The sequence below is a fragment of the Ambystoma mexicanum genome, chromosome 1p, assembly GCF_040938575.1.
Source record: "Ambystoma mexicanum isolate Mex_15411 chromosome 1p, UKY_AmexF1_1, whole genome shotgun sequence".
In the NCBI taxonomy this organism is placed as follows: Eukaryota; Metazoa; Chordata; class Amphibia; order Caudata; family Ambystomatidae; genus Ambystoma; species Ambystoma mexicanum.
The window spans coordinates 1048075500-1048088426 of NC_090921.1; the positions used below are offsets into that span (position 1 = coordinate 1048075500).

The 12927-nt window shown below is 44.2% G+C and overlaps 1 protein-coding gene across 3 annotated transcripts in view; it reads right to left on the minus strand.

Moving 5' to 3' along the window:
• Nucleotides 1–12927, minus strand: part of LOC138447912 (pleckstrin homology domain-containing family G member 4B-like) — a 1180303-nt gene that overhangs the window by 834675 nt on the left and 332701 nt on the right. For all 3 annotated transcript variants that reach the window (XM_069604450.1, XM_069604440.1, XM_069604433.1), the window contains exon 2: nt 6620–6817. In XM_069604450.1, the coding sequence (XP_069460551.1) occupies nt 6620–6817 (198 nt within the window). The remainder of the gene's footprint in view (nt 1–6619; nt 6818–12927) is intronic.

The window sequence follows — 12927 nt, forward strand, 5'->3', positions numbered from 1 at the left end:
GTAATGCGGCGGGCCATGCAGTGGTGATCGGGGAGTCCCACATGTTGGACAGGGCTACCCTGGAGATGAAGAAATCTTGGTTCCTGTGTGATGTGGTGCCCCATGTAGTGGACGAGGAGGCACCACCAACGAAACTGCGGTGGGTCAGTAGTTATAGAGTTACAGAGGCCAGTTATGCATGTAATTAAGTAGGGAATATATATGGAATTGGTTAAGAGGGATAGATAAAGAGGTGTTATGGAGTAACCTGGCGTGAGAAGAAAAGGACAAGCAGTGGCCTCCCAAAGGCCGTGTAGTGGGTGGATCACCCACTAGAACCCTCTCTTCGCCCTCCTCCAGAGTGGGTGGTGCCAGGCATGAAGTAGGGGTCTGTTCCATCAGTTCCACCCTATGTTCTACCTTGGACGCCGCAGGGAGTGTTGGCTGACGGGGCAGATCTCTCAAAGGGAAATCATGCCTCAGGAATAGAAAAGATGGTTTTAGAGTGGGAAATATTTATAGTGATAAAGGGCCTCATTAAAACTCCGGCGGTAGCCGTGCCGGTGAAAACTGCAGGCTGCCGCTGGTGTTGTGTATTTTTTCTGGCACCTGGCAATGGGGAATCACTGGGGCATCACAGCCCCGGCAGTCCCTGAAGCCAGGCGTCAGAAACAGGTCCTCCCCATTCCCCTTTGAGTCCCATAGGACTCAATGGGAATGGGGAAGACGGTAGCACCATTCATAATAGAGCCGGTGCTACCGTCAATGTGTGCGAGGGGGTGCCTTTCAGCCCGCCAGGCCAGACTTGGCGGGCGGAAAGGCACCCGGCCCACAAACTTGTACTCTGCTGGTCTGTTGTTACCGGACCAGCAGGGTTATTATGAGGTCCATAGTGTTGTGTTTTATAAATAAAAAGGGGCCCCAGTGGGGATCCCTAACAAATCCATCTTGGTGTCAAGTGTCACGTAGGGAAGCTCATCTCCCATTATAAAATCTTTTAAATTGCAAGTAGTGCTCCTTCCTGTCCAGCTGGTCTGGAAGGTGGGGAGTGGTTGGTTCCAGTGTAGTCCATCCATGGTCTGGCATGAGGAAAGTCCACCTGGTCCCGGACCAGGCATAGAAAAGCAGGGGCTACACCACTACCATGGCATGATGTGTCAACGCAGCACTTGAAAGACTTCTGAAGGAACAGAAAGTGACTATTAACCCGGGAGAGATTAACACGTGTAAAAAGCAAGTAAAGCCTTAACACTCAAGGAACTCATTTTGGTGGCATAATCAGCTTCTCAAGGATTTCTGTGCCTATTTATTCCATGTTTAAGCAAAACAGAAATGGTATAAACTCTGCAAATCGTGCAAAAGAAAAGTATGTGTGAGATGTAATTTTACAGCAAATCTTATGTGTTTTTAGTATTCTATAAAATATGGTAAATCTTTTGTGCATCACAACTATGACTTCTGGGGCAGGACTTGAAACTAAGGCAGGCCACGTTCATGGATATCTGTTAAGACTTTACGGTCAACATGTCCTGAAAAGCTCATGTAAAGAGAAAAGCTTAATATTGTTGGTTGCCGGCACAAGGTTGGGCGGGGAATACAGGTTTACGCGGAAATCTAGGCTCTCTCATTTCATGCGCCAGACGTCTGGCTAGCACTACCAAGGTCCTTATTACACAGCAATTGAATCAAAATTGCCCTCCACAGCAGAAAAAAGCAGCAAGAGTGTGCTGCTTTTTTAATTGAATGCTGCAAATCAACGTGCTAAAATTGTTGGCAGGAATCCCAGCTTTTGCATCGGCAGAGGTGGTAACCAGTAACTACAGGCCACCTTATAACCCCTACTCATCAAGGCACCAGCATCCTTCCTACAGTGCCATGAGCAGCCCACTGCTGCCCCTAGCCTTCTACTTTTAGTCCCCTACATACCTCAACTGTTCGGCCAGTCTGAAACCCACCACCAATTAGATGCACACTCAAAACCTGCCCAATAGCGTGACTCCTTCATTTATTGTCACTTCAACTATCTGCTTGCTCCATATGTTTCGCGAAGTGTGCGTCCATCCCCCAACACAGGAATCCTGATGTCATATTCCAAGCAAAATGATTGTTATTAAAAGTATTTGTAGATTGCCACATTTACCACTTGTGTGGCCTAATTGTGCTTAGTCCACACGAGAGAAAGGGGCAAAATAGCCCTATTGTTTTATTTTGTATTCTTTATTTGTATACGATTCTTAAATAATCTTTACAAAACATTTTCAATGATACAGGTTACTAACATTTACACCACACGATAGTTAAGATTATTGCTTAAAATATTTCCATATAGACACTACATTTTCACAACATTAAAATACAGAACTCAATCAAATACAAGAATCTTCTGTTAAAATACAAGAGTCAACCACTAAAAACCCTGCATTGATGGAATCGATCATCCTTAAAATACAAAAATCCCCTATTAAAAATACAGGAATCATCCATTAAAAACCCTATATCAGTTAAAAGTGCATATGTGTGTGCTGGCTGAACCGGATAGAAGGCCTCCTTAGCCCTATTCTTTACCCAACATTCCCCGTGGGGCCACTATCCAAAGTTTCCCTTCAGGAAGAATGTATCAAGCAATGAGACAAGAAAGATTAAGTCGGAGTGGGGACTGCTATTGGGTAATCGGCATATACTCTTTCCGTCATCATCTTACTCCAGTTTTTACTCTGGGCTTCATTATGTGTTTTATGCTATGGATTTTGTTCTTATCTTATTCCTATAAATGTTACTTGATTTTGCCCCAAATCGCTTAATAAGTATATGTAGTAAAAAACGACAGTGAATGAATTAATGCACTTTTTTACATCATTAGTGCGCAATTCAGGATGGGATTCTTAGAGAGAAAGAAATAATTACTTAACTTTAGTAATATTCATTATGATTTATACTATCTTTCACAGATTCCTCAACTTTTAAAACAGCTCCAGGCGAGATCCGTAAAACTTTAACCTGCCCCCAGGGCACATTTCACAGTATAAAGATTTTTTCCCGCATGCCAGCATGGGCACCATTGGAGCTGGCAATCACATACAGGTAAAGCGCTACATTTGCTAGCTTACTACGGGTCCACCCAATTGCCCATGCTAAACAGCAGTAAAAACAAATGTTAGATGTTAGAAAAGACATGATAGATACAGCCATGGTTGCGTGTACTCGCAGTTACATGAAGGAGTGATGGGTATGAGTGAGGGCAATGAGAAATGTTTGGCAGGAACATTGCATTCATCAAAAAGAGCATAGCCAAAAGGTAGGTAAATTGCTATCCAAATGGAAACATTTCTCCCACTGAGGCCTCATATTTTGTAAGGCTCCTCAAGTAGTAACAGAAGCGGGATGGTGGACAACAAAATACCAGGAACTAATATCCTAAATGATAATCTTCTGCAAGATGCACCAGCTAAAGTGGGTGTCTTCTCCTGCCATAGAGTACAAACAGCAATGCTTGGCAAATGTCTGTAGCAAATTGACAGATGTCCAGCCAGGAAACGCAGTATTGGTCTGACCCCATTTCAAATGGGCTCTGAAGACATCAGGGACCAATTTACAAGTAAGCTCAAAGGAAGTCTTAAAGCACATGGCAATATCCTTAGAGATCGTCCGCCTGGTAATGGCCTTGAAATTGCAAGGGCAGCAAAACCAACCAGCAGCTAGTTATCAACACAACAGTCTTTAAAGCAGGGAAAACATCAAAGCAGAGTCGTTCCAGTCTTGGAAGGATGCAGCAGAGAAAGGAACTCTGGAGGATATGTACATTTCACCCTCAAAATCACCTTTTCCTTGGAGGAGAAAATGGGAAAGGAGGGTCCACGCAAGCTCTCTGTATTGGTAGCCGTAAGAAAGATGGCGTCCCAATGAGGATCTTCACAGGATAAGAATGTGACATCAGAAATATCAAGACAAGGGTCATCGCCAAAGACGGAACAACGAAAAGCTTGAAAGGGTGGGAATTCACCAACCACTTTAAGATCTGTTTAACAGTAGAAATTGCAAAATATCAATGCTGCTCGGGGTCTTTAAAACAGAAAAAAAGTTTATTTGTCCTAAATTGTGCCAACATTGAAAGCACGTCTGGCCAACAATAGCATGCTGCAAATTGCCGGGCTGCCCCGTGGTAAACGCAGCCGGGCTGAAAGGGAATTCGCCCCCCCCCCCCCAACAGACTTCTGCTGCCCTGCCTAATTGCTGATTACACAAGCGTAACAAAACATCACCCTCAGAAATACAGACCTTGAGACAGCCCTGACCAGGATTTCTCTTAAGGAGTTTGGTGTGGAGCTTAAAGAGCACTTTATAAGGACTCTTTCTGGATATGTTTGAAAGACTCTGTTTTTTATATTTTTATAGAACTCTCTAGATTTTTAAAGGGACTGTAGTGTTATGCAACTCTTTTTTTTAGTTTACTGCAGTTGCTTAGGGATAGTTATAGAGTTGTATGTGGTACCTAATGTGCTTCCTCCATTTTATTAAAACACAAAAAAAACTTCTGGTTTCTGGGGTAGAAGGGAAGTATCTATACATCTAACTTTCCTTGTGTGTGGTTGATATTTATTGTTTTAAACATTTTACTTTTTTTTCTCAGCGCCGGACGAGGTATTGAACTCATGCTACTCAACGCTGTCTTTGTTTTGTTTGTTTATTTATTTGATAATGCGCACCAAGTCCTTGGGCAGCCGGGCGCAACAGTATAAGTAGATTCAAAGCTTAGTTACAGTGCCTGACACAGGCTAATACATACATACATACATACATAGATAGGTACAAAAGTAAGAGGCAGTACAGAACAAAACAAATGTCTAAAATGTCAGTTATGGGGAGGCTGGATATCTGAGTGGTCGGAACAATCTAGGTCGATATTACAAGTCATTGGTGTGGAGCCAGTTGAGTGCATTGCTTCTGAATCTAGTGTAGGGTGATGGGCGTCTAATGCAAGTAGGGAGAGTGTTCCATAATTGTGCAGCTTTGACTAGAAAGCTGGATCCTCCCGCCGTGGTTAGTTTGAATCTAGGGATTGCAAGTAAAAAGGTGTTGGCAGTTCTAATAGGCCGGAGCGTGTGTCTCCTGTTGATTTTTGTCAACTAGGTACGATGGTGCCAGATTATTTAAGCATTTGGCTGTAACAGAGATGGTTTTGTGGAGGATTCTGTCTTTAATTTTTAGCCAGTGGTATTCAGACCGGTGTTTAGAGATATGCTCTCTGCGTGGGATATTCAAGGCAGCTCTTAATGCATTATTTTGCAGTCTCTGAAGTTTGTCGGTGACTGACTTATTAGCTCCTGAGTATAGGGCGTTACAATAGTCTAGTCTAGACATGGTGAGAGCATTAGCCAGAGTAAGGCAGCTGGAGCTAGATAGGAATGGTCTGGCAGCTCCGATGAGTTTGCAGGTTTAGGTTGTTGTAGAGGCGAGGGAATTCACTTGCTTTTTGAGGGTAAGAGCAGAGTCGAGGTAGAAACCTAGAGTTTTGACCTCTGGCATGACCTTAATAATATTGTTGTCAATATTGAAAGATGCATAATCCGGGGTGAGTTTTTTTAAATTGTGGTCAGATCCGAGGAGAAGGATTTCGGTTTTGTCGTCATTCAGGCAGAGACTATGTGTGGCCATCCATGTCTGAATGAGGATGTATATCTTGTTCACCAAGGCCAGGTCTATTTCGTAGTTGCCCAAAAGGGGTATGAGGATCTGGGTGTTATCTGCATAATTTGTGTAGGTGACACCCAGTCTGTCCAACTTGTCGAACAGTGGCTTGGTGAAGATGTTATACATGGTGGGTGAGACACAGGAGCCCTGTGGGACTTCACATGTTATTTGGATGGGATCAGCGCATGTGGAAGTAGAGGAGACTCTCATGGTTGGCAAGGAATGATTGGACCCAGGCTATGGCTTCCCCTGTGAAGTTGGCAGCGAGCTTGAGGTGGTTGCATGAAACTGCATAATCCACCAGGTCAAAAGCTGCTGACAAGTCCAGTAAGAGTAGCAATGCTGTTTTCCCATTGTCCTTTAGTTCCTCGATTTTAGTTTAGAGGTCTAACAGGGCAGTCTTGTTTCCAAGACAAGTGTGTTGCCCTTGAACTATGCTACTGCCCCTACCTTGTGTTTCTTTCCTAGTGCTATTGGTAAATCCTAACCACTGGCTTTCCTACCACGTCCATTTGCCACAGATGTGCACCCACGGTGATCCAGATGTCAGGTAAGCGAAGGTTGCAGGAGACAGGTAGAAGCAGGTTAAGTACTTAACAGTAAGAAAAAGTGTAAGAAACGTGTATTGCTGTGCACGTGTACACCTGTCTCCCATCAAGTGTGTGAGGATCACCCCCAAGTTACACTATGTATGACAAGTATACTTCACTTTCTATTCTACATACATATATTCTTGGAAATTCCTCCAATTAGGCTTAGAGCTTCAACTGGACATGTGAACTTTCATTTTTGCACCACCTTCTTGAGGACAATGCTATGAAGTGTCCACATACAGCCCATAAGGAAACACTGAAATAAGCATACAATTATGTTTATGAGCCACTGAACCTTTGCTGTAGGGCATAAATGCTGATATAAAAGGCATATTACAGCATAATCCTAATGTACTTACACAGGAGTCCTGTTGAATGCACTGCAGAATATGTTTAGCTGGAATCAGGAAGTCTATGAGGTAGCGAAGTCCATCGCCCCGGTACGTCTTTTCGACCACGTCAAAGACATGGCACAGAACCGTAGCAGCTGTGGCCTCAAATGGAGGATAGAGGGCTGCAAGGGTGCTCTGCAGGCAGCCATCCAGTGATTCAGAGTCCTGAAAAGGAAAACAAGAAGGCATGGTGAGAAACAATGATCCTGAGCTGGAATTATACACTGAACAGTCGCTTTACAGGATCGCCATTCCCAGGCTAATAATTAGCTTGGGCCCATGAGACTAGCTTCCAAGCTCAGAACAGCCCATATCACCCACTTTCCAGGCAATAATACTATTAAAATCCAGCTGCATGGATGGGTGCTAGGCAACGTTGAGGACAATTTGGTTTGGAGAGCAAAAGAAATTCTGTGATGGCCACCGAGCAAGGGATGCTCAGCAGCTGTTGGGAGTGAGTACCTCTTCTCTGTTGCGGTTACGTATAAGGCTGCAGAACAGAGGTCAGCAGATGTTGGAGGCATCCAGAGCAGGTCATGAGGGGAGCTTGTGACAGGCAGCAGAGACTGGGCAGAAGAAGGGAGAGCGAGGTGAGTGGCTGAAACCCAGCATGGCATTTAAAATACTGTGAACCAGTAGAATCTATGCAAAACTAAGGAATAATGCCTGGATACTGATGGTGACAGCCAATTAGAATGCTTGGAATGTAGTCAATAATGGTTGGTATTATTCCCAAAGGGTACCTTTAAAGGCACAGCAAAAGGGAGCACTTGAGCATCCATCCACCTTGTGTGGAAACCCCAGAGTGTTAGATATCGGGATGTACAGATACATTGTGCTTATGAGACACTCCGAGATCACAATATAAATATTGATGTGTAGTATCTGAAACACTCAGTGGAATTTCGCCTCAAACTGCTGTATCTGTAATGTGGAGTGTGGCACTTAGCAAGATGGCGGTCCTCCTGAGACTTCTCCTCCAAACCATTCCCAGCTGTGATCAACTGCAATGCTCAAAGTACTGTTTGAAAAGGGTCAGGTGGACTTTCCCCGAGCTAGAAATGTATTATTGGCCAGATCATCAACAATATGGAGTGCAGTGGTGTTTGGACAAACCGACTCTGGAAAAGCAGTTGTAGGAGATGGTACGAAGTCTCCGGGATATGGGAGATGTATTGCTTGCTGGATAGTGTAAATCATTCTCACAAATTGCTCATCATATGGGGGTGCTGTGGCACAGAGCATTATTAAACCTAAGGTAGACATGATGATTAGACTCTGGTTGATGAAACTAGGTGTATCCAGGTGGTTGGAAATTGGCAGACTGTTTCACCATATGACGTCTATTTAAGCAATATATTGTATCCTTAATGCGGATATGCCACTGTCTCTCAGAAATTGAGGGAAGTGTTAGGAAAGGTCGTACAAATCCCTAATAAGTCACTACTATACACATACTATCATGCCCAGGGGACCCTGTTACTTGTATTATCCCTGTAGAGATCACAGATGTGCTCTAGATCAAGAGCAATGTTGTCTGCTGAGACCCGAGCATACACATCATTAATAAGTTGTGTGCTGGAATATGTACACATGTGAAGGCGGTATCTAGGAGTGTTTGATTTCAAAGGACTCAATTGAACTTCTACCTAGGATAAATACAACCATGTTGGAGGTGTAAGGCCCCTATGTGACTTGGACATTCCACAAGATATAAGCCTTCCTGACATGCCTAATGGGAATTTGCACGCTCACCAAGGAAAGGATAAAAACAAAGCACCTAGAATTCCCACACTCACGATGGAAAATTACTATGGCCTTAAAGACAAGGCAACAGTCTTTACTCGGGAATGGGAGTAGAGACTGGGTCAGGGGCATCAGGGGAATCTGAAGCTCAAAGGGACGTGATAATGATGGCTGTGGGAGTGCAGTGTCAAATGGGCCACCCAGCAGGAAAAATAGGGGTGGCAGTTCCTTAAATTAAGGAGGATCTGCTCAATGTGCTGGGGTAGTCTGCCAAGACGACCCATAACACAATGTGAAGCATATAGGAATGTATAGCTGCAAACAGCTCATCCAGGCCTCCATTTATGTTCTTATTAATTAAAAAGCGGATGTCGATCTTCATTTTGCTTTTTTTTCGGTAATTTTCTTTGCACAAGTAAAATTAAAAGATGCAAGAACGATTATAATTGCTGCCACTGCCAAAGCCCTGGAGAAAAGAAAGAGCAAACCAGATGGCGAGCGCAGTCAGTGTGCTCCTGTTCAGCTACCACACACCCAATGGTCACCTCCCCTTTGCCGCTGCCCATGCCCAGTTTGGTCTTGGTTCGTGAACTAAGCTCCCTCCACTCGTTTTCACTAAACCTACAGGAGAGAAAGTGCCTAGGAGAGGCTTTGTGACAGAAAACATCGGTGCCTGTCTTTGCTAACCCTTTAAGCAACTTAGTGCGGTGATGATAATGTGATAATAGCTTTTTAGACCTTCAGAGGTGCAACTATCACTTGAGATAATTGCTCTTCCCAAATCCTGCTCCTTGCCTTCTAAGGAAAGCTATAATTCAGGTGAGGCAACTATCCTGCTATAATGAGAGCATTCTAAAGTGTTGTATATAAAGCATGCTGCTGTGTTTTTTGACCTTTCACAGAGTTGCAAAAAACAGGGGTTACCATTAACCAATATGATGGCATTCAATTGCTCAACTTTAGAAAGATGAAAGGCTAAATTGAGGCAAGTAGGATTCAAACCTGTAACCTGTATCATAAACAGAGATCTCAACAGCAAGGCTAAACTCAAATGAGTTGTCAGACCAGTTACCAGGTACATGGTGTGGTGCGATGAGTATATATCATTACCATCTCTAGCTCATAGAACTGCACTTCTCTTCACCCAGCAAGAAGCACACTGAACAGAGACTGCAGACTTTTTACCTATGGTGTTATTATCCTAGCCACTAGCCCAAAGTACCAAACCCTTCGGAGGGCAGAAATCAAGAGCGGACTGCTGGGTGCGGCTAGAGCATTACAACCCAAACCAACACACATTGTTAAACCTGCTGCTGGGCCTAGTTACCAAACCTCCTGCTCAAACGGAATTAGACACTAGTTGGAGTACATAGAATTGCCATCAGTTTTTCATGATTTTGATGTGGGTATGGGCTGGGGAGAGGTCAGGCATGTTAGGGTGACGGGCTGGAAAACTTTGGGAGGGACTGGACGAGGCTCATAATACTGTGGGACAGACGTTACAAAGGGTAAATGCAAAAGAACCCTGAAGGGACAAGGGACAAGTGAGCAATAGGGGAAATGTGCAAGCTTTAATTTCACGGAATCAGGACACTTATGCCGATATGTAATATTAATTTGAAATCATTTGTAACAATTGTGGGAGGGGGAGTTGTTTGAAAGACATTGAAGCAACAGCTATGATGGTATGGTTTGATTATGTGCAAAACTTTAATAAAAACTAAAGTTAAACAAAAATTGCCATCAGGACCAGGGTAGTACCAGAAGCGAAGCTAGGTTGGATTTATAATACACAGGTTCCATTGCTGTGTTAAGAACTACATTTTGATAGCAAAATATCAAAATATTCCACAACAAAATATTAAATTTCAATCAATTGAGAGTAGGCAGTCTCCAGCCAAAGGAAGCAGCGAGGTGTCTTGGGATGTGGAATAAACACTAAAAGTGAGAAATTGTGCTTTTTGTGTACATTCGCAACACTTGCATAACTTTGCCCATGTGCACTGCTTACAATTTAAATTGCTTAAATATTCCTGCATTTGAATACAGTTTTTTAATATTTTATAAAAAGGTACAATATTGTCATCTTGAGAAATTTTGCTTGTAATATTTTCTTCTGTGTGTCTGCAATATTTTGGCAGACATCCTAGTACTGCATAACCATCAAAGACCTGCTCACTACCTGGTGCTAAATGGGATTAATGTATAGACTATAAGGCATCAGCACAGCATTAGAGGCCCGCTAGGAGTGACAACTGGCCAGGATTGTATCAACATGTAAGTTCAAACTGGTAAAACAAAATGCAAAATCAGCAAACGCAGGTATTTCTTCACCCTTCGTGTCCAAACGATGTTTACATTTGTCAGAAAGAAAACCGAGTGCGAATTTCGCTGATAAATATGATAAAAGGGGAACTGAAATCAATACCTCTTCAAGTAACAGACACGAGTAAATCATGTATGAGAGATCCACACAGATAATAATTTAGGTCCACGATTAATGATCTACATGATTAAAGGTGAAGTTGGATCAATTGACTGGTTCATTCTGGGTGGTCCTAACCTCTATGATCAACACCTGCTATTTCGATCAGATAAAATGTATGTGTGCCTTCTCTGGTCCATGTTGGTTGAATGTTAAGGACTATTAGCCACATGGAGGAAAACTGAAGCTTACAGATGCAAAAGTCGCACGTAAACAGTTTTTTGGCATCCTTGAATGCAGTAAGACTTTTTTGTAGGGGATTTTTGGGAGAGGGGGATTTGTGTTACATTGTACTGGAACCGTTCTGTGGGAGATATTGCTTTTAAAGCTTGATCTTCCATGAATTGGGGTTGGAAGGGTGGAGTGTAGTTGCCTTGCGCTCATTGGCTTCATTTTTTTCCCCAACCTTTATTTACTTGTTTTACAACACACCAAAACAAACAGTCTGAGACCAGCAGTGCTCCATCATGTAAAAAAAAAAGAAAACTCATTTTACAGCGACAGTAAAGAACACAGTAAGGGCAATGTCAACATCCCATAGCATGCTTAATTGCCTGCAGTCAGTAAATATCGTACATGTGGCGCCCACACATCAGGGGGTGGGCGTGCTATGGCACAGTACGAATAAAGGCTGACTCCATGTCATGGCAATACGCAACATCCCGCAACAACATATGCATACTGGTTGGGGGACCATTGCACCAGGACAAAGCGACCCTCCTATGGGTCACCATCAAAAGCAATCTGGCCAGACGCCTAAGCGCACGAGACAACCCCCTCGTCCGCCCCAGGAGTGACACCATGGGATCAGGATTGATTTGCTCCCCAACAATAAGCGAAACCTTGGCCAACACGTCCCCCCCAATACCAGGACACCTGCGGGCACTCCAAGGCTAGATGAAGGAAACATGCCGGGCGAAGTACACACCTGGCACACGAGTCCGGGGCAATTGCTAAATGCCTGTGAAGTTTAGCTGGGATATGATAAACCGGGGGCAGGAAGTTAAAATGAATCAGCTTGAATGTATACACTTTTTGAGTTTGCCTCAGTACATATTTCCAGTTGTCGCTCACAATGGCCCTCTCCCAGCACGACCTCGATGCGGTCGCCTTCCCGCAGGATGTCGGCCATGAAACTACAGTATAGACGAGGAAACGAAGGCAACGCCCCCATTCTGCACACGAAATATAAGAAATTGTCCAGACAGGTGGTCCCACCCCTGTCCCTTGCCTGTTGTAAGGACATAAAGGTATCATTGACAAAGAAGTCGCAGAAGGAGGTGATACCCAGCTTGTCTGCCAATTTTAGGGAGACTCCCCCTAGCCGGTAATCGCCATACCAGCCACATGCCTGACCGGGAGTAGCGGTGAGTACAAGGTGTCAATCCCTAGCCTGCTCGCCACCTTCCGCCAGATCACGCAAGTCTCTTTCACAATATTCAGAAACCCAATCAACACCCCCGAGGCCCTGAGGATCACGGAATGTAGGAGGTGAGGGGTGGCCAGCGCCCACTCCACCTGAACATGAGGGTGGGTCAGAGTTTGTGGAGTACCAAAGCGGCAGATAGTGAGCCTGCACTTCCCAATAGTAGCGCTCCAGGTCCGGAAGGCCAAACCCCCCCTTCTCAGAAGGTTGCACGAGCATGGCGTAAGCCAACCTGGCCCACTTCCCCACCCAGATCAAATTCAGAATGATGCCCCGCACCCAGAGGGAAAAGCCCAAAGAGAGAAACAGTGGAACATTAAGAAATAGACAGAGAAAACTTAGGGACAACAATCATTTATTTTCACAATGGAGATTCACCCCAACAACACGAGAGGGAACTTCCGCCACTGTGCCACCCGCTGCTGGAGGAAACCGATAGCCCTGCAATAGTTGTCACGAAACAGGGTGACCTGATTACGAGAGATCTCCACCCCCAAATATCGAGCACTTGTCAACTCCCACACAAGCCCAAAATCATCCTCAAACACTGCCATCCCATCTTTAAGGGGAAACACCACAGACTTACTGGGTTGATCTTCAGCCCAGAGAACTCCCCAA